Here is a 21667-nt window from a genome sequence, read left to right as displayed (position 1 = left end):
CATCTCATCATTACCTCATATCTCATCACATTACACCCCATTACATCATCACATTTCATTACATCAAATTCCTACTGTAATTATTAATTATAGCAAGAGTCCGACACACACAAACACACTACAAACACAAACACACACACACTACACACACACACTACACACACACACACACACACACACACACACACACACACTACACACACACTACACACACACACACACACACACACACACACCCACTTCACACACACACACACACACACACACACACACACAAACTACACACGCACTACACACGCACTACACACGCACTAATGCACTACACACACCACACACACCACACACACACACACACACACACAAATACACAAACACACACAAAAACTACACACAAACTACACAAACACACTACACACACACACACACACATACAAACACACATTAGACACATATGAGAGACAGAGTATTAAAGGGTGAGAGTGCCACCTGCAGGTCTCTGTGTGTCAGAACACCAAAATCACTAATAGAGCAAATCAGACAAACAGTAAATAGATTCACTATGGAGAAGCAGCTGCTCCCCCCCCCCACCCACCTTACATCAACCCCCCCCAACCACCCAACACATTTTCTACTTTAGCCTGCCTCCAAGTATAGAGCGGAATTCACACACACACACACACACACACACACACACACACACACACACACACACACACACACACACACACACACTCACACACCTTCCCATGCATATGTCTCACACACATTATAATCAGCCCAGGCTACGTGAAATATATACTGTATAAAATATTAGACTGACCACAACCCGCACACTGACCACACACTGACCACATGACCTGCACACTGACCACACACTAACCACACACTGACCACATGACCTGCACACTGACCACACACTAACCACACACTGACCACACGACCTGCACACTGACCACACACTAACCACACACTGACCACACAACCCGCACACTGACCACACACTAACCACACACTGACCACACAACCCGCACACTGACCACACACTAACCACACACTGACCACACGACCTGCACACTGACCACACACTAACCACACACTGACCACACAACCCGCACACTAACCACACACTGACCACACGACCTGCACACTGACCACACACTAACCACACACTGACCACACAACCCGCACACTGACCACACACTGACCACATGACCTGCACACTGACCACACACTAACCACACACTGACCACATGACCTGCACACTGACCACACACTAACCACACACTGACCACATGACCTGCACACTGACCACACACTAACCACACACTGACCACATGACCTGCACACTGACCACACACTAACCACACACTGACCACACGACCCGCACACTGAACAAACACTAACCACACACTGACCACACAACCAGCACACTGAACAAACACTAACCACACACTGACCACACGACCTGCACACTGAACAAACACTAAGCACACACTGACCACACACTGACCACACACTGACCACACAAACTACACAACCCACACACTGACCACACACTGAACAAACACTAACCACACAACCTGCACACTGACCACACGACCCACACACTAACCACACACTAACCACACACTGACCACACAACCCACACACTGACCACACACTAACCACACACTGACCACACAACCCGCACACTGACCACACGACCCGCACACTGACCACACACTAACCACACACTGACCACACAACCCGCACACTGACCACACACTAACCACACACTGACCACACAACCCGCACACTGAACAAACACTAACCACACACTGACCACACAACCCGCACACTGAACAAACACTAACCACACACTGACCACACGACCTGCACACTGAACAAACACTAACCACACAAACTACACAACCCACACACTGACCATACACTGACCACACTAACCACACAACCCACACACTTACCACACAATTAACACACTAACCACAGAACCTGCACACTAACCACACAACCCGCACACTAACCACACACTAACCACACAACCTGCACACTGACTACACAATCGCACACTAACCACACAACCCACACAGTAACCACACAATCCACACACTAACCACAGAACCTGCACACTAACCACACACTAACCACACAACCCGCAAGGCCAGACCTCCCAGTGATCCCAGTTGGGTGCTCCTCTTACCGGATTGGTCGTTCATCATGCGGCTGGCCTTGGCTTTTGCCAGCTCCAGCGCCGTCACCCATCTCTGCCGCTCCACCTCAGTGCCGGCTTTCAGGTGGTAGGTTCGGCCGCCGCTGCTCAGGACGATGTTACAGGCGTCCTCGGTGTCGATGTGCGCCGTCGCCAGGTTAATGGTGCCGCGGCAGGTGTGCGCCATCTCCGCCTGCGTCCTGCAGGGGGCGGCAGAGAGAATACGGCGAATAGAGGAGAGATAACTGGACATGTGACACAGCTTAACCAATCAGATTTAAAATCCATGATTTTTTACCAAATGTTAAAACTGATGAAGCAACACTGAGTTAAAGTTAAAACCTCATATCTGACCTGTAACTGCAGAACCTCAACACTACTCTGAGTTTATGTATCTATAGTGTGCCTATCTGTGTGTGTAGTGTGTGTGTGTGTTGTGTGTGTGTAGTGTGTGTGTAGTGTGTGTGTGTGTAGTGTGTGTGTGTGTGTTGTGTGTGTGTGTGTGTAGTGTGTGTGTGTGTGTGTGTTGTGTGTGTGTAGTGTGTGTGTAGTGTGTGTGTAGTGTGTGTGTGTGTTGTGTGTGTGTGTGTAGTGTGTGTGTAGTGTGTGTGTGTGTGTTGTGTGTGTGTGTAGTGTGTGTGTGTGTGTGTGTTGCGTGTGTGTGTGTTGTGTGTGTGTTGTGTGTGTGTAGTGTGTGTGTAGTGTGTGTGTGTGTTGTGTGTGTGTGTGTAGTGTGTGTGTAGTGTGTGTGTGTGTGTTGTGTGTGTGTGTAGTGTGTGTGTGTGTGTGTGTGTTGCGTGTGTGTGTGTTGTGTGTGTGTAGTGTGTGTGTAGTGTGTGTGTAGTGTGTGTGTTGTGTGTGTGTGTGTAGTGTGTGTGTAGTGTGTGTGTGTGTGTTGTGTGTGTGTGTGTAGTGTGTGTGTGTGTGTGTGTTGCGTGTGTGTGTGTTGTGTGTGTGTTGTGTGTGTGTTGTGTGTGTGTAGTGTGTGTGTTGTGTGTGTGTGTGTGTAGTGTGTGTGTAGTGTGTGTGTGTGTTGTGTGGGTGTGTGTGTGTGTAGTGTGTGTGTGTGTGTGTGTGTGTGTGTGTTGTGTGTGTGTTGTGTGTGTGTTGTGTGTGTGTGTAGTGTGTGTGTGTGTGTGTGTGTGTTGTGTGTGTGTGTAGTGTGTGTGTGTGTGTGTGTGTGTGTGTGTTGTGTGTGTGTTGTGTGTGTGTGTAGTGTGTGTGTGTGTGTGTAGTGTGTGTGTAGTGTGTGTGTGTGTGTGTGTTGTGTGTGTGTGTAGTGTGTGTGTGTGTGTGTGTGTGTTGTGTGTGTGTGTAGTGTGTGTGTGTGTGTGTTGTGTATGTGTGTAGTGTGTGTGTGTGTGTGTGTGTGTGTGTGTGTAGTGTCTGTGTGTGTTGTGTGTGTTGTGTGTGTGTAGTGTGTAGTGTGTGTGTTGTGTGTGTGTGTGTGTAGTGTGTGTGTAGTGTGTGTGTGTGTTGTGTGTGTGTTGTGTGTGTGTTGTGTGGGTGTGTGTGTGTGTAGTGTGTGTGTGTGTGTGTAGTGTGTGTGTGTGTGTGTAGTGTGTGTGTAGTGTGTGTGTGTGTGTGTTGTGTGTGTGTGTAGTGTGTGTGTGTGTGTGTGTGTGTTGTGTGTGTGTGTGTAGTGTGTGTGTAGTGTGTGTGTGTGTGTGTTGTGTATGTGTGTAGTGTGTGTGTGTGTGTGTGTGTGTTGTGTGTGTGTGTGTAGTGTGTGTGTAGTGTGTGTGTGTGTGTGTTGTGTATGTGTGTAGTGTGTGTGTGTGTGTGTGTGTGTGTGTGTAGTGTCTGTGTGTGTTGTGTGTGTTGTGTGTGTGTAGTGTGTGTGTGTGTGTGTGTAGTGTCTGTGTGTGTTGTGTGTGTGTAGTGTGTGTAGTGTGTGTGTGTGTGTACAATGCAGAGAGAGAGATGGAGGAGTGAATGATGGAGGGATGAAGTTTACCTGTCAATCTGAGAACAAATCCTCACAAAACACACATCCACCGATCTGAGAGGCATGCAGGAGACAGAATACACACACACACACACACACACACACACAATGACAAAGGACACAATGGAAAAAGAACAATGGAATGGTAAAAGTTACACAAGAAAAGCACACACACACACAAGCCAATCACAGCACAGAGACACAGCAGCACCAATCAGAACACAGAGATAAAGTAAATTAGTGAATTTAGAAAAAAGTTATGGAATATATTTAACTATTCAAGGATTAAAACAGAGAGAGAGACAGAAACGAGAGAGAGAGACAGAAATGAGAGAGAGAGACAGAAACGAGAGAGAGACAGAAATGAGAGAGAGAGACAGAAACGAGAGAGAGACAGAAATGAGAGAGAGAGAGACAGAAACGAGAGAGAGAGACAGAAACGAGAGAGAGACAGAAATGAGAGAGAGAGAGACAGAAACGAGAGAGAGAGACAGAAACGAGAGAGAGAGAGACAGAAACGAGAGAGAGACAGAAACGAGAGAGAGAGACAGAAACGAGAGAGAGAGACAGAAATGAGAGAGAGAGACAGAAACGAGAGAGAGACAGAAACGAGAGAGAGAGAGACAGAAACGAGAGAGAGAGACAGAAACGAGAGAGAGAGAATGAGAGAAGCAGCAGAGGAGGAAAGAGGCAGAGACAACATTCTGCAAGAGGAAAAGTCTGATTGTCCTCCTCAACACAATACCACAACCCAGTCTTCAGCCCAGACCTCATCCCAGTCCTCGGACCAGACCTCTGACCAGACCTCAGCCCAGGAGCAGAAGGACATTGGACAGAATCAGCTCACACCACTCCACACCTCCATTACTCTTTTAAAGGGACATTTTACACAACTGGAGGGAGAGATAGTCCAGCTTAGGGAAATGTTTCTCAAACAACAAACAAACATGAAATGGATTCAGGAAAAAGAGGACTTCAAAAAAGAACTGAGTGATCTGAGAGAACAACTGAGGATTCTTCAGGTGGAGAAAGAGGAGGACAGGAGCAGATACAGAAAGGAGATGGCTGAGCTGAGGGAAGAACTGAGACTGAGGGACAGTATAGTGGAGAGTCTAAAAGAACAGCTACTCTCACTCAAACAACCCCAGAGTCCTCCAACAACCAAGATCTCCAGACAGACCAACCCTAACAACCACCTCCAGCCTCCTTCCATAACCCCCACCAGCTCCCAACAACCTCCTGCCAACCAACCATCACAACCAGAGCAGTGCACAACCATGGATGAAGGAAGAAATGCAGAGCAAATAGAAATTGCACTACTAATTGACTCAAATGGAAAATTCATTGATGAGAAAAAACTCTTCCCAAGACACAGAGTGGCTAAAATATGGTGCCCATCTACCCAGAAAGCACTGGAGCTTCTCACAGAAGCAAATCTGGGGTCACCATCCCACATTATCATCCACACGGGTACAAATGACCTCAGAACCCAACAAGAAAAAGTTTCCATGTCTCTGAAAGCGGTGATGGAGAAAGCCAGCAATACTTTCCCAAGTTCAAAGATTATTATCTCCACCTTGCTGCCCCGAAAGGATTTCCACCCATATACCATCCAAAAAATCAATGCCAGTATTTCCAGAGACTGCGCCCTCCACCCAAACATCCACCTCGCTCATCATCCAACACTCAACACTGACTGCCTCCACGACCATGTCCACCTTCTCAAAAGGGCAGTTCCTGAGTTCGCCAGAAAGTTAAAGGACATTGCTCTGTCCCGAAATGTCACCGCTTACCAAAGAACCACTGGACATACACCTAAACCCAGAGATCGAGCTCCTACACGAACCACCAACCTGAGACCCCAACACCGAGCCCCACACTACCCAGCACTACCCAACATGCAGAGGAGTCCTCAGGAAAACCCTTTTCCAGCACCAGCATCAGATCACCTCACAGATACCCAGACTTCAATATTGCCACTGGGCCCAACATCAGCACCCCTGAACCCACAGACCAGGCCAGGAAATCTGACCTACGCTCAGGACCCTCAGCAGAACTAACCCTAACGCAGCAGAACTGAGAGACATAGGACAAATGCTCAACCACATCTGCTCACGTCTGATGGGACATGATTCATGGTGAGATACTAAATATTACCACAGAGATAAAAAAAAAAGAATGATTTCATAGTTTATACTATTAATATTGATATTTATATATGTATGTACCATAGAAACTTATATTAACAAATTAATAATTCATTTTTTTTTGTTTTTTTTTCTATATTTTGTTTTTTCCTTTCTCTCTTTTTGAGATTTAAATGACACATTATCATATATTATATGGCATCTTTCCGCATCTCCCTTTGGAATATTCAAGGTTTAAAATCCTCTTTATTTGATATGAAAAGTAGAAATCCCGATTTTGTAAATGAAATAAGAGATGTTGATATATTGATTCTACAGGAGACTTGGTATAGAGGAGATGGATCCACTGGTTGTCCCCCCGGATACAGAGAGTTAGTGGTCCCCTCCACCAAGTCTAAAGGAGTGGTTCAGGGTAGGGACTCAGGAGGGATGCTGATATGGTTTAAATCTGAACTCATCCACTCCATTCAAACTATGAAAAAAGGAACTAATCATTTATGGTTAAAGATTGATAAACAAATAATTTCAACCCCTCAAAATGTATTCCTCTGTGCTGTATACATCCCCCCAATAGAGTCACCGTATTTTAATGAAGAAATATTTCCTATTCTAGAGGAAGAAATCAGTTCTTTTCAAGCACTGGGTCATGTGATGATCTGTGGGGATCTAAACGCAAGAACAGGACACAAATTAGACTTCATTAATCCACAAGGTGATCACTTCCTTACAGGAAATAACCTTCCTATTCCCACACATTCCCCCAGAGAGAACTGTGACAGCTCTGTAAACTCTCATGGGAAGAATCTAGTGCAGCTCTGTCGAAGCCTGGGTTTGTACATAATAAACGGACGACTGAGAGGGGACTCTTTTGGTCATTTTACCCACAGTTCAGCTCTAGGCAGCAGTACGGTGGATTATTTTATAACAGATCTAGACATGACGTTTCTGAGAGCCTTCACAGTCAAGCCATTAACACCCTTATCAGACCACAGCCAAATTACCATTTATCTCAACCCATCAATAATCAAACGTTATCAACCGCAACCAAACATGTACAATCTCAAACAATACCTCAAGTGGACTCAGGACAGCACTGACCGATACACACAGACAATCAACAACCAATATATCAAATCAGTCTTAGATACCTTCCTATCAGACTCATCCTATACTCCCAATCAAGAAGGAATTGATAAAGCTGTAGAAGACCTGAACTCCATCTTTAGTCATGCAGTCCAACTATCAAACATCCCAATCAAGAAAAACAGAGCTAATAAATTTCAGATAAATAAATGGTTTGATCTGGACTGCAGGAATAAAAGAAAATAATTAAGACACCTATCCAATCTTAAACACAGAGAACCATTTAATGAAGAATTATGAGTGAAATACTGGGACACACTAAAAGAATATAAACACACGATCAAATCAAAGAAATACAAACACATACAAAATCAAATCAATCATTTAGAGGAATCTATAAACTCCAATTCATTTTGGGAAACCTGGAAATCACTCAACAAATCACAGCATGACCAATTATTAATTTCAAATGGAGACACATGGAAAACACATTTCCAAACTCTTTACAGAAACCCAGTAATAAAGGAAAAGCAACAAATCATTGTAGATAAATTAGAAAATCTAGAAAAGATCATTAAAGAGAACCAGAATCCACTGGACTCTGCAATCTCACTAGAGGAATTAGAGGAAACACTCAAAGACCTGAAACCTAGAAAAGCCTGTGGAACAGACGGCATCCTAAATGAAATGTTGAAATGTACCAATCATAAATTCAAATTGGCTATTCTAAAACTTTTTAACTGTGTTTTAAATTATGGCAATTTCCCATCAATCTGGAACGAAGGACTCATAACCCCGATCTATAAATCCGGCGACAAATTTGAACCAAACAATTACAGAGGGATCTGTGTTAATAGCAATCTAGGGAAGGTCTTCTGTAGCATTATCAACAAAAGAATTATAAACTTTATAACTGAACACAACATCCTAAACAAAGCTCAGATTGGATTCCTACCTAATTATAGAACATCAGACCATGTTTTTACCCTCCACACCCTCATTAATAAATATGTCACCCAAAACAAACAAAAGATTTTTGCTTGTTTTGTTGATTTCCAAAAAGCATTTGACTCAATCTGGCACAAAGGATTACTATTTAAACTTCTAAACAATGGAGTGGGAGGGAAAGTCTATGATCTAATCAAATCTATGTACACAACTAGTAGATGTGCAGTGAAAGTGGGATCTCAGAGGACTGATTTCATCACCCAATCACGAGGTGTACGACAGGGCTGTAGTCTGAGTCCTACAATGTTTAATTTATATATTAATGAACTGGCTGAATCATTAGACAGATGTGAAGATATCCCTGGTCTATCTCTTGATGATTCAGTGATAAAATGTCTTCTTTATGCAGATGACTTGGTACTGCTATCTCCCACAAAAGAGGGTCTTCAACAAAGTTTAGACCTTCTACACAAATACTGTGATACATGGGCTCTGAAAATAAACCATCACAAAACCAAAATCGTAATATTTCAGTACAAATCACAACGCAGTTACCATGTTTTCACAATTAATAAAACTAATATTGAACAATCAAATAAATACACATATTTAGGCCTAACAATCACCTCTACGGGAAGTTTTGGCTTGGCTGTGAAGGAACTCAAAGAGAAAGCAAGACGTGCACTTTTCGCCATTAATAAATCTATTAAATTTGATTTACCAATCAAAATTAGACTCAAAATATTTAAATCTGTTATAGAGCCCATTGCACTCTACGGCAGTGAGGTTTGGGGGCCCCTAACAAAAAATGACTTCCCAAACTGGGACAAACACCCTATAGAGGTTCTGCACACCGAATTCTGCAGGAGTATCCTACGTGTGCAGAGGAAAACCCCTAATAATGCATGCAGAGCTGAACTGGGCCAATACCCCCTAATATTAACCATCCAAAAACGAGCCGTGAACTTCTATAAACACATTAAATCCAGCCACCCCCAATCACTCCATTACAAAGCTCTGACCAATCAGGAACAGAACCTCCAGAAGAGCCCCCTTACCCAATTAATCCTAAACATCACCCACCTTAACCCTGCCGACATTACACACTCTACACACCCCCACCACACACTCACCCAAACACTACGACCCAACCCGATCCTCACCAGACTAAAAGAACAGTACCACCACTACTGGACCCAGAGTATCCAACACCAACCCAAACTGCAGTGTTACTCAGCCCTGAACCGAGAGTACACCCTCGCAGAGTACCTCACACTGATCCCAGATCAGAACCTCAGGAAAGTCCTGACCATGTACCGACTCAGTGATCACAGCCTGGCCGTGGAGACGGGTCGGCACAGACGGACCTGGTTACCCAGAGAGTCCAGGCTGTGCTCTCACTGTGATTGGTCCGTGGTGGAGACAGAGTTGCACTTTCTGACCGAGTGTCCCAGGTACGCCCAGATCAGAGAGAGATATTATGGACAAATGATCGACATCTCTCCTGAGTTCCTGCACTACAGTAACAATGAGAAACTCTCCTGTTTATTAGGAGAGAAGAGTAAACTCCTCCCACTCTCAGCTCTCTATATCACAGCCTGTCACAACCTGAGAGACAACCACTCTAAACAATAATCAATATCCATTACTAATCAATATTACCCCCTACTGTTCACTTATTTATATTTAGATTATATATCTATATCTCTTTTCATTGATATGCCATTATTATTGTTAACATTGTTATTTCATATTTAATATTTTTCATATCAATATTATTTAATCTCTTCTTGTTTAAGTTGTTTTATTAGATTTTCTTTTTTCATTGTGTTTATATTTGTGTATTGTTTGTCTGCTTTGGCAACAGTGTACCTTGTGACAGTCATGCCAATAAAGCTTTATTGAACTTGAACTTGAGAGAGACAGAAACGAGAGAGAGAGACAGAAATGAGAGAGAGAGACAGAAACGAGAGAGAGACAGAAACGAGAGAGAGAGAGACAGAAACGAGAGAGAGAGACAGAAACGAGAGAGAGAGAGACAGAAACGAGAGAGAGACAGAAACGAGAGAGAGAGACAGAAACGAGAGAGAGAGACAGAAACGAGAGAGAGACAGAAACGAGAGAGCGAGACAGAAACGAGAGAGACAGAAACGAGAGAGAGAGAGACAGAAACGAGAGAGAGAGACAGAAACGAGAGAGACAGAAACGAGAGAGAGACAGAAACGAGAGAGAGACAGAAACGAGAGAGAGAGAGACAGAAACGAGAGAGAGACAGAAACGAGAGAGAGAGACAGAAACGAGAGAGAGACAGAAACGAGAGAGAGAGAGACAGAAACGAGAGAGAGAGACAGAAACGAGAGAGAGAGACAGACACAAGAGAGAGAGAGACAGAAACTAGAGAGAGACAGAAACGAGAGAGAGAGAGAGACAGAAATGAGAGAGAGACAGAAACGAGAGAGAGAGACAGAAACGAGAGAGAGACAGAAACGAGAGAGAGAGAGAGAGAGAGACAGAAACGAGAGAGAGACAGAAACGAGAGAGAGACAGAAACGGGAGAGAGAACTAAAGCACAGAGTAGTGCACTACATAGTGAATACGCTCGGTTTAGGACACAGCCGGATAACTGATCTCCTGTAACAGGATCTTCATATATAAATATTAGGCAGCGAGTGAACAGTCAGTTCCTAAAGTCTTAAAGAATCAGAACCAAACTGTGATGTTCTAAACAATATCTGGGTCAGAACATCAGGGAGGTGTGTGTGTTCCCAGAATGCACTGCTCAAAACCTTCCAACAGTGTTCAGTAGTGTTAGGTAAGTGTTAGGTAAGTGTTAGGAAGGAGTGTTCAGTAGTGTTAGTGTTGGGTAAGTGTTAGGTAAGTGTTGAGATGCAGTGTTCAGTAGTGTTAGTTTTAGGTAAGTGTTAGTGATAGGTAAGTGTAAGTGTTAGGACACAGTGTTCAGTACTGTTAGGTAAGTGTTAGGTAAGTGTTAGAAATGAGTGTTCAGTAGTCTTAGTGTTGGGTAAGTGTTATGTAAGTGTTGGGACGCAGTGTTCAGTAGTGTTAGATAAGTGTTAGGTAAGTGTTAGGAAGGAGTGTTCAGTAGTGTTAGTGTTGGGAAAGTGTTAGGTAAGTGTTGGGATGCAGTGTTCAGTAGTGTTAGTTTTAGGTAAGTGTAAGTGTTAGGACGCAGTGTTCAGTAGTGTTAGGTAAGTGTTAGGAAGGAGTGTTCAGTACTGTTAGTGTTGGGTAAGTGTTAGGTAAGTGTTGGGACGCAGTGTTCAGTAGTGTTAGATAAGTGTTAGGACGCAGTGTTCAGTAGTGTTAGGTAAGTGTTGCGTAAGTGTTAGAATGCAGTGTTCAGTAGTGCGGTAAAAGTAAGTGTTAGGTAAGTGTTAGGTAAGTGTTGCATAAGTGTTAGGATGCAGTGTTCAGTAGTGCGGTAAGTGTTAGGTAAGTGTTAGGAAGAAGTGTTCAGTAGTGTTAGTGTTAGGTAAGTGTTAGCTAAGTGTCAGGATGCAGTGTTCAGTAGTGCGGTAAGTGTTAGGAAACAGTGTTCAGTAGTGCGGTAAGTGTTAGGAAACAGTGTTCAGAAGTGTTAGTGTTAGGTAAGTGTTAGGTAAGTGTTGGGATGCAGTGTTCAGAAGTGTTAGTGTTAGGTAAGTGTTAGGTAAGTGTCAGGATGCAGTGTTCAGTAGTGCGGTAAGTGTAAGTGTTAGGTAAGTGTTAGGTAAGTCTTAGGAAGCAGTGTTCAGTAGTGTTAACTAAGTGTTAGGTAAGTGTTCAGTAAGTGTTAGAACGCAGTGTTCAGTAGTGCGGTAAGTGTAAGTGTTAGGTAAGTGTTAGAAAGCAGTGTTCAGTAGTGTTAGTGTTAGGTAAGTGTTAGGGAAGTGTTAGGTAAGTGTCAGGATGCAGTGTTCAGTAGTGCGGTAAGTGTTAGGTAAGTGTTAGGTAAGTCTTAGGAAGCAGTGTTCAGTAGTGTTAGGTAAGTGCTAGGTAAGTGTTGCATAAGTGTTAGGTAAGTGTTGCATAAGTGTTAGAACGCAGTGTTCAGTAGTGCGGTAAGTGTAAGTGTTAGGTAAGTGTTAGGTAAGTGTTAGGAAGCAGTGTTAAGTAGTGTTAGTGTTAGGTAAGTGTTAGGAAGCAGTGTTCAGTAGTGTTAGGTAAGTGTTGGGTATGTGTCAGGATGCAAAGTTCAGTAGTGCGGTAAGTGTAAGTGTTAGGTAAGTGTTAGGAAGCAGTGTTAAGTAGTGTTAGTGTTAGGTAAGTGTTAGGTAAGTGTTAGGAAGCAGTGTTCAGTAGTGTTAGTGTTAGGTAAGTGTTGGGTATGTGTCAGGATGCAAAGTTCAGTAGTGCGGTAAGTGTAAGTGTTAGGTAAGTGTTAGGAAGCAGTGTTCAGTAGTGTAAGTGTTAGGTAAGTGTTAGGTAAGTGTTGGGTAAGTGTCAGGATGCAGTGTTCAGTAGTGCGGTAAGTGTTAGGTAAGTGTTAGGAAGCAGTGTTCAGTAGTGTTAGTGTTAGGTAAGTGTTGGGTGAGTGCTGGGACGCAGGGTGTGTGTGTTGGGTAATGAATGTTCTGACGGGTGCTGGGCTCTCGGGTGGAGGTGATTTCACCTGGTCTGAACTCTCTGCTGTTCTGGTGTCGGTTTACCCGCCGGATCCGGTTTCTCCAAACAGAACATTATCCTGCTCACTGAGTGGGGGGGGACTCTGGATCTGGATCAGGTTCAGACTAAACTGAATTCACTCTAATGTTTTCCACTGAAATAAAGTCTAGTCCAGGTTTAATCTGGATTAAGTGTGAATGAAGATTCTGCCCTGTGAGAAAAATTATGTCATCTAGGATTAATCTCTTAGTTTAATAATCGAATTTATAAATGAAGAATTAGGGTAAAGTCTTAGCGTCGGATTCTAAGACTAAAGGATTAGGTCTCATTCTAGACTAGACTGCATTCACTTTGTATCTGCGTTCACACTGTATCTGCGTTCACACTGTATCTGCGCTCACACTGTATCTGCACTCACACTGTATCTGCGTTCACACTGTATCTGCACTCAAACTGTAACTGCACTAACACTGTATCTGCGTTCACACTGTATCTGCACTCACACTGTATCTGCACTCACACTGTATCTGCGTTCACACTGTATCTGCACTCACACTGTATCTGCACTCACACTGTATCTGCATTCACACTGTATCTGCGTTCACACTGTCTCTGCGTTCACACTGTATCTGCACTCACACTGTATCTGCACTCACACTGTATCTGCGTTCACACTGTATCTGCATTCACACTGTACCTGCATTAACACTGTATCTGCACTCACACTGTATCTGCACTCACACTGTATCTGCACTCACACTGTATCTGCGTTCACACTGTATCTGCATTCACACTGTACCTGCATTAACACTGTATCTGCACTCACACTGTATCTGTGTTCACACTGTATCTGCGTTCACACTGTACCTGCATTAACACTGTATATGCACTCACACTGTATCTGCGTTCACACTGTACCTGCATTAACACTGTATCTGCACTCACACTGTATCTGTGTTCACACTGTACCTGCACTCACACTGTATCTGCACTCACACTGTACCTGCACTCACACTGTATCTGCGTTCACACTGTATCTGCACTCACACTGTATCTGCACTCACACTGTATCTGCACTCACACTGTATCTGCACTCACACTGTATCTGTGTTCACACTGTATCTGCATTCACACTGTACCTGCATTAACACTGTATATGCACTCACACTGTATCTGCGTTCACACTGTACCTGCATTAACACTGTATCTGCACTCACACTGTATCTGTGTTCACACTGTACCTGCACTCACACTGTATCTGCACTCACACTGTACCTGCACTCACACTGTATCTGCGTTCACACTGTATCTGCACTCACACTGTATCTGCACTCACACTGTATCTGCACTCACACTGTATCTGCATTAACACTGTATCTGCGCTCACACTGTATCTGCATTAACACTGTATCTGCGCTCACACTGTATCTGCGCTCACACTGTATCTGCATTAACACTGTATCTGCGCTCACACTGTATCTGCGCTCACACTGTATCTGCATTAACACTGTATCTGCGCTCACACTGTATCTGCATTAACACTGTATCTGCGCTCACACTGTATCTGCATTAACACTGTATCTGCGCTCACACTGTATCTGCATTAACACTGTATCTGCGCTCACACTGTATCTGCACTCACACTGTATCTGCGTTCACACTGTATCTGCATTCACACTGTACCTGCATTAACACTGTATCTGCACTCACACTGTATCTGCACTCACACTGTAGTCGTGTCTAGGACTAATCCCTCAAAAAATTTTATCCTAAATCAGATTATAAAAACTTCATGATTTTATGCCATCAATATTATTCCCTATTAATAATAATAACAGTAAAAATAAGGTGTCCCCAGTAGTTGCTATGGCGTCCCAGGTGGTTGTTAGGTGTTGCTATGTTACAGCTGTTGGTTTCTAAGGTGTTGCTAGGAAGATGCCACAAGGTAATAGGTGTTACTAAGTGTTGTCCAGGTGTGTACCAATTGGTTGCTAGGTGGATGTCACGGTGTTGCTTGGTGGACACTATGGTATATGGTATCCCTGGTGGTTGCTGTGGTGTTTATATACTGTAGCTGTTGATTGTTACTTCTATTCTAAACCTCTATTCTCTAGGAAATGGAGGGTAAATTAATAATAAATATATAATAACAAAGATTATTACTGACAGTAAAGGTAATCTGATGTACTAAAGTCCACAAAGTGCTCAGAACCAGAACCAGAACCTGGGTCTGATGTGGAAACAGAACCCGAGTCAGAACCACAGGCTGGGTTTGGGTTTGTAACAGAATGAGGCTAAACGTTGGGCAGCGTTCCAATCCTCCTTCAGGAGCACTTGTCCTTGTTCCTCACTCTCTTAACCCAACACTAGCGGGAAATCTCACTATCATGATGAACCTGGTGACCATCTGATTACAGCAGAACCGTGTTCTGATCAGACCGGGTCAGCGCCGCCCGACAGAACCCAGATAAACAACAACAGGAAACGACACCAGTGTTTATTTAATGCTTAGAGTCAATCCATCCCTTTATATTATTTATTTATCTATCTAACTGTTCATTAATACTGACACAGATGTGCAAATGCACAAACACAGCGCATCTGCAGAAGAGAAGCCTCCACCAGAAGAACTCCGGTTCCTGAACCAGAGAACGGTTCAAAACTCCACGCCGGTGGAGAAGCTCTATCAGTGGAACTGAGTTCTCTGGAACGGTGGAGCTGCAGCCAGTTATTATAAATAAATATATAAATATAAAAATTTATCTATTAATAAAATTCCACACAAATTATCCTGAAACTTCTCCTCGTCTGCACGTCTGATCTACTGCACATCTCACAGCTCGGGCGTCTCTGAGGGACAGACCTACTTTCAGTAACGAACCAATCAGAGCAGTGCGCTGGAATAAATGGGTTTGTGACAGCTGGTGTCCCAGAACCCCCCACCCGACACCAGCGCCACCAAACCCGACACCAGCGCCGCCGGTCCACCCCCGACCCAACAACATGTGCAGCCGCCGGCCCCGCCCACAGCTGACACCTGTAGATCACCCTGCAATTTTAAACAGCCACATAATCCCGCCCATCACCAGATACCTGCCTCCCAGCTGACCCGCTGCCGCTGCCAGGACCGGCACTCTCTCAGACACTGATACAACCACCTGGCAGCAAATAAACACCGGCAGCTCCATCAGTCTGAAACCACACTGTTTACCCTCTGCCCAGATCTCCACCAGCGTCTGGGTCTGAAAGATCTACACTGGATGCTAAAGGGGTTCCTATAATGTAGCTGTTCCCACTGGTTGCTTTGGTTTTGCTAAGTGGTTGCTATGGTATTCCTGGTGGTTGCTATGGTATCATAAACCTGGTATCTAATTACCTTCTGATGATGTAGAAACGAATTTTGGTGTGGCTTGGTGGTCTCTATGGGTTGGTGGTTGCTATACTGTTGATAGGCTGCTAGGCTGCTATAGTATAGCTGTAGGTTTTTAAGGTGTTGATATGGGGTTGCTATGGGGTAGCAGTGGTTCCAGGTGTGCAGCAAGCTGGTCTTACGGTGGATAAAAAGCTGCTCATCCAGAAACAGCCTTAATCTACCAGAGACAGATCAGAGGGTTTGAGGGGAGATGCTATAAGAAATTGTTCTGAACTTTAGCATTTAGCATTAGGTCCAGGCTAAGCTAACTGCACACAGCAGCTAATCAGACATTATGGTTATCTCGTATATCTATCTGGCTTTCAATCATCTGTAAAACGACTAGAGTTCCAGTAGAGGCATGTTTTGGAGTTTTTTGGTTGTTTTGTTTTGGTTGTTTCGGTTGTTTTGTTTTTTTGTTTTGTTGTGTTTTGGTTGTTTTGTTTTGTTGTGTTTTTGGGAGATTTAAACAGAGGTGCACTCAGATGGAAAGGGTGTCTCTCTGGATGTGGGACTTCCCTCTTCTCTTCTCGTCTAATTAACGTTTACAGAACAGCAGACAGTGTTATAAATGTTAAGGGTTGGTGTGTTAGTCTGACGTTTAGGGTCAGCAGATGTTTTAGGTTCTGCAAACCTTAAATCAACGTGAAACTCCATAAACTACAGGCTGTGGATGTGGGACGCCCCTCTCCATCTATCTAACGTCAGCGGAACGTCAGTGTAACGCCAGACAGTGTTGTTGTTGTTGTTATTAGAATGTGAAGAACAGCGCGATAACGTAAAATGAACGTTAAACTCCCCTCCCGCCCCCAGGTCCAGCAGCAGCTGGTGGTCTTTACCTGTAGTAGGACAGCAGTCCGTTACTCAGGACGAACCACCTGCGCTGGTACCCCTTCAGGTAGTTGGTCCATTTGAACAGCCAGCCCCTGTAGGTGTCGGGTCCGGGTCCGGTGGCGGGGGCCGTGGCGCTGGCGGCGCTGGTGGCGGATGAAGCGGAGCTCCTGCCCGGGTCGCTCATCCTCCTCCCCCGCCGCGCCCTGCGCCCCTCCGGCCTCTCCTCCCTCTCTGGCCGCTGTAGCCGCGCGGGAACCGGGCAGAGGACCGGGGAGACGCCGCTGCTGGAGCGGCCGCTGTGCCTCAGTGGCTGCCTCAGTGCCGGGCCTGCCAGCGGACGGAACCGGGCTTGGGGGGGGGGGGGGGTGTTCAGACCCCTCCCCTCCCACTGTTTCTCATGACGCTGGAAAACGCGCTGTTTTACACACCTCTATTCACAACACACCTGTTTACACACAAGCCCCGCCCCCTGCCATAGCACCGGCCAGTAGCATCACTTCTTATGCGCTGTGATTTTAAGTCTCGCCCTTGTTTGGTTAGACCCTGTTGTTTTCGAATAGCCCCGCCCCTTGGGATGAACTTGCACGATAGGGCGCCAATCAGGGAATTAATAAATTAATTGTAAAAACGCTGTGATTGGTTACTCCCACCTCCTCCTTTAGACCTGGCCTTTGTGGGACAACAAGTACTGCGATAGGATTGGCTAGTAAGATCCCACTTCGTGTGCTGTGATTGGTTAGTCCAGCCCCCTCACTATAAATGGCTCTGTTCTGTCAAGCAGTCCTGCGTTACGATTGGCCAATAGTGTCTTGTTTCTTGAGCTGGGATTGGGTAGTAATTCATAGTAAAAACATTCTCTAAGTAATTGATTAATTTATTGATTGATGGATTGTGTCTTTGCTGCTTGTTTGGCTGTTATTGTAAATATGAATGTGTTGTTCATAACTTTCCTGGTTAAATTAATAGAGATATAGATAGATAAGTTGGTAGATAAATAGCTATTGCTACAGCAACATACATGTTTGGGGATCCAGGTAAACAATAAAACATAAAACATAAACAATAAACAATAAACAAAAAACACAGACTGCGTTTAAAACTTAACTCAGTACTGGCCGGTCTGATGATTCAGGATCTTTACTCTGGTTAGGGATTAAATGTAAAAATGTAAAAATGTGGTTTCTTTTGGTAGTGGAACTAATTAAAAGTGATAAAGAAAACAAGTTCATATTCAAGTTTTAAGAGTTCAGAAATAATCAATATTTGGTGGAATAATCCTGGTTTTAATCACAGTTTTCATGGCATGTTCTCCTCCACCAGTCAATTTTTTTATGTTTTAAAACTATTAACAATTTAATAAACGATAAAAGTGTTTCAGAGGGATTAGACAGATAAAGCTGCTACTGGACCAATAGGATAAAACACTTGGTATTTAGGGTGGTTTCTATGGTGTTGCTGTGTGGTTTGGGTGTTACCATCCTGTAGCTATGGTCTTGCTAGGTGGATGGAATAATACAATAATAATTAATGCATGACAACTGAAAATAATATTCTGAGAATTATAAAAAAAACACCCACCTCAAGGGGGCAGTGTGCGGCCACTGATACAGAGCTGTACACCACAGACCTGCTCCATTAATTCTGCTTTACCTGTTTAATAGAAATACCAGGATGTAGGGAAATATTATAAACTATATTAAATTAAAGAAATCTCTCTCTCTCTCTCTCTCTCTCTCTCTCTCTCTCTCTCTCTCTCTCTCTCTCTCTCTCTCTCTCTCTCTCTCTCTCTCTCTCTCTCTCTCTCTCTCTCTCTCTCTCTTATGTACGAAGATGCTTGGGTCCTGATGTTGCTCCGCCTGGTTCTTCACTGTCCTGCTGCTGCAGTCCTGCTCTGACCTGTTCCTGCTACACTCCACAGCTGTAGATAAACACTTTAATATTAACACTATAAAATATTATAATAATAAATATAATATGAGTAGAACTGAGAGCAGGCTGAGGATCTTCTGAGCTGCTTTATGCTGAGAGACGTTGGTCTGTTCAAACAGGAATTTACATGCAGCAGAAACAGATACTGATATCTGATCTCAGGACTGAGTTAACTAACGGCCGGTCTGAGTGACTCAGGATTACAGCAGCACTGGAGGTTAGCATGAGGTTAGCGTAGCCGTTAGCTTAGAACATTTACGCAAGAAGTTTCACAAAATAACGTTACTTAACAAACTTCACCCTGCAACCTGCCCTCAGCTCCTCACCTCCTCACCTCTCAGCTCACGCCTCACACTGATCTCAAACCCCGAGTGATAATTAAATCCAGATCTGGGATATAGAGGGTTTAAACCCCAATACTGATCTGTGATCAGTGGAGGAACTGTGCTCTCTGGAATTATACTATTGGATAGCCAACCGGCCCAAAGCCAGCCACCCAGCCCAAACCCAGCCACCCGGCCCAAACCCAGCCACGCGGCCCAAACCCAGCCACCTGGCCCAAAGCCAGCCACCCAGCCCAAACCCAGCCACACGGCCCAAAGCCCAGCCACCGGGCCCAAAGCCCAGCCACCCGGCCCAAAGATCAGCCACCCGGCCCAAACCCAGCCACGCGGCCCAAACCCAGCCACCTGGCCCAAAGCCAGCCACCCAGCCCAAAGCCCAGCCACCCGGCCCAAAGCCCAGCCACCGGGCCCAAAGCCCAGCCACCCGGCCCAAAGATCAGCCACCCGGCCCAAACCCAGCCACCCGGCCCAAACCCAGCCACCCGGCCCAAAGATCAGCCACCCGGCCCAAATCCCGGCCACCCGGCCCAAACCCAGCCACCCGGCCCAAACCCAGCCACCCGGCCCAAAGATCAGCCACCCGGCCCAAATCCCGGCCACACGGCCCAAACCCCGGCCACCCGGCCCAAAGCCCGGCCACACGGCCCAAACCCCGGCCACACGGCCCAAAGCCCGGCCACCCGGCCCTGACTTTGACCTGACTCTGGTCCTCCTGCAATGCCTTGCTCTGTTTCATCTAGAATACCACAGCTACCACCTCACAACACTATACTATGCTGTAGCAACCACCCAGCAGCATGTGCAGCACAGGTACGAGACGCAGGACAGAACTGATACAGTGTAGACCATAATTACAATAATTACAATAATTAATAATTACAATTAATTATAATTACAATACAATAAACACACACTGAATGGACAAAAGTATCGGAACACCTGATCATTAAGCATTAGGAGAGTTTATACAGTACAGAATACGACGGTAGAACAAGGAGGTCCTGTTACAGTGCACACAGCTGGGTTTAACTACACACACACACTACACACACACACTACACACACACACACACACACACACATACACTATATGTAATCAGGGTTGGAGTAAACATCACCTCAGGCCTGAGACTCCCCCAGCTGGAGTCCTGCATGAGTGTGTGTGTGTGTGTGTGTGTGTGAGACTGTGTGAAAGTATGTGTGTGTGTGTGTGTGTGTGTGTGTGTGTGGGCGTGACCCTTACACCCCATAAAGAGACAGTGGCGTCTCCTGGGTAGGAAGAATGCCAGCACTGTTCCCACCCGGCAACACACACACACTACACACACACACACTGATCCAGGATGTGAGTGTTGACTCTGGCACTGCCCAGCTAACTGCTAATCACAGATGGGGGTGTCTGGGTGTGTGAGCGACCCATTCCTTTAACACATGTTTAAACAGGACACACACACACACACACACACTCTCTCTGAGTTACAGCACCACACAGCTACAGTATTATATTATTGTATTATACTGCCATAGTGGGCGGACAAATTAATTTGGAACAGCTTTTACATTTATTTCATCAAAAATACTCAATTGTAAAAAATAGCATCAATGATTGAACTTTATTAGGCCAATTTATTAAAAATATACAACAAACAGATACGAGCAAAATACACGTTTCACAGCTATAAAACAAAAATTAAATCTGCAACCAAAAGAAAAGAAAGAAATTAATATTTTACCTTCTTGCAGAATTTACATATTTCACTGTATTTATCTTCTTAAAAAGAACAACCTACCATATATAGCAACCATGACAACCGTAATAGTCTCACTTCAGACCACAATTGTCCACCAAAATCAGCATCTACTCCGTCACAGCTATAACCGGGCAGAGCAGACGTACGGGTGTTTGGTTAAATACGGTAAATTAGCTCTTCAACCACAGACGCAGCTCCTCTCTGTGATTAATACACAGTTAATTAATGCAGTTTCCTGTGTGAGTGATGAGTGTGTTTAGTGTTGTGTTGGTAACTTCTCCTCTTCTTCTTCTTCTTCTTCTTCTTCTTCTTCTTCTTCTTCTTCCAGTTACTGTTACTCCCTGTAGCTGAGTATACTATACTAAGCATACTCTCTGTTTATTATCACTAATGTTTATTATCTTCTAGTAAACAATCAGCTTTATTCAGAATAAGTTGGATAGTCTGAAATCTGCAA

At 44.5% G+C, this 21667-nt stretch overlaps 1 protein-coding gene across 1 annotated transcript in view; it reads right to left on the bottom strand.

Moving 5' to 3' along the window:
• LOC103025367 (oxysterol-binding protein 2) overlaps positions 1 to 17534 on the bottom strand; it is a 41281-nt gene extending 23747 nt beyond the window's left edge. The window contains exons 1-3 of the mRNA XM_049470289.1: positions 17192 to 17534; positions 4167 to 4211; positions 2201 to 2409 (exon numbers count right to left, since the gene is read on the bottom strand). Of these exons, the coding sequence (XP_049326246.1) occupies positions 2201 to 2409; positions 4167 to 4211; positions 17192 to 17370 (433 nt within the window). The 5' untranslated portion in view covers positions 17371 to 17534. The remainder of the gene's footprint in view (positions 1 to 2200; positions 2410 to 4166; positions 4212 to 17191) is intronic.
• Between the last annotated feature and the right edge of the window lie 4133 nt (positions 17535 to 21667).

Source organism: Astyanax mexicanus, chromosome 22 (assembly GCF_023375975.1).
Source record: "Astyanax mexicanus isolate ESR-SI-001 chromosome 22, AstMex3_surface, whole genome shotgun sequence".
Taxonomy (NCBI): Eukaryota; Metazoa; Chordata; class Actinopteri; order Characiformes; family Acestrorhamphidae; genus Astyanax; species Astyanax mexicanus.
This window is presented reverse-complemented; position numbering and strand designations above follow the sequence as displayed.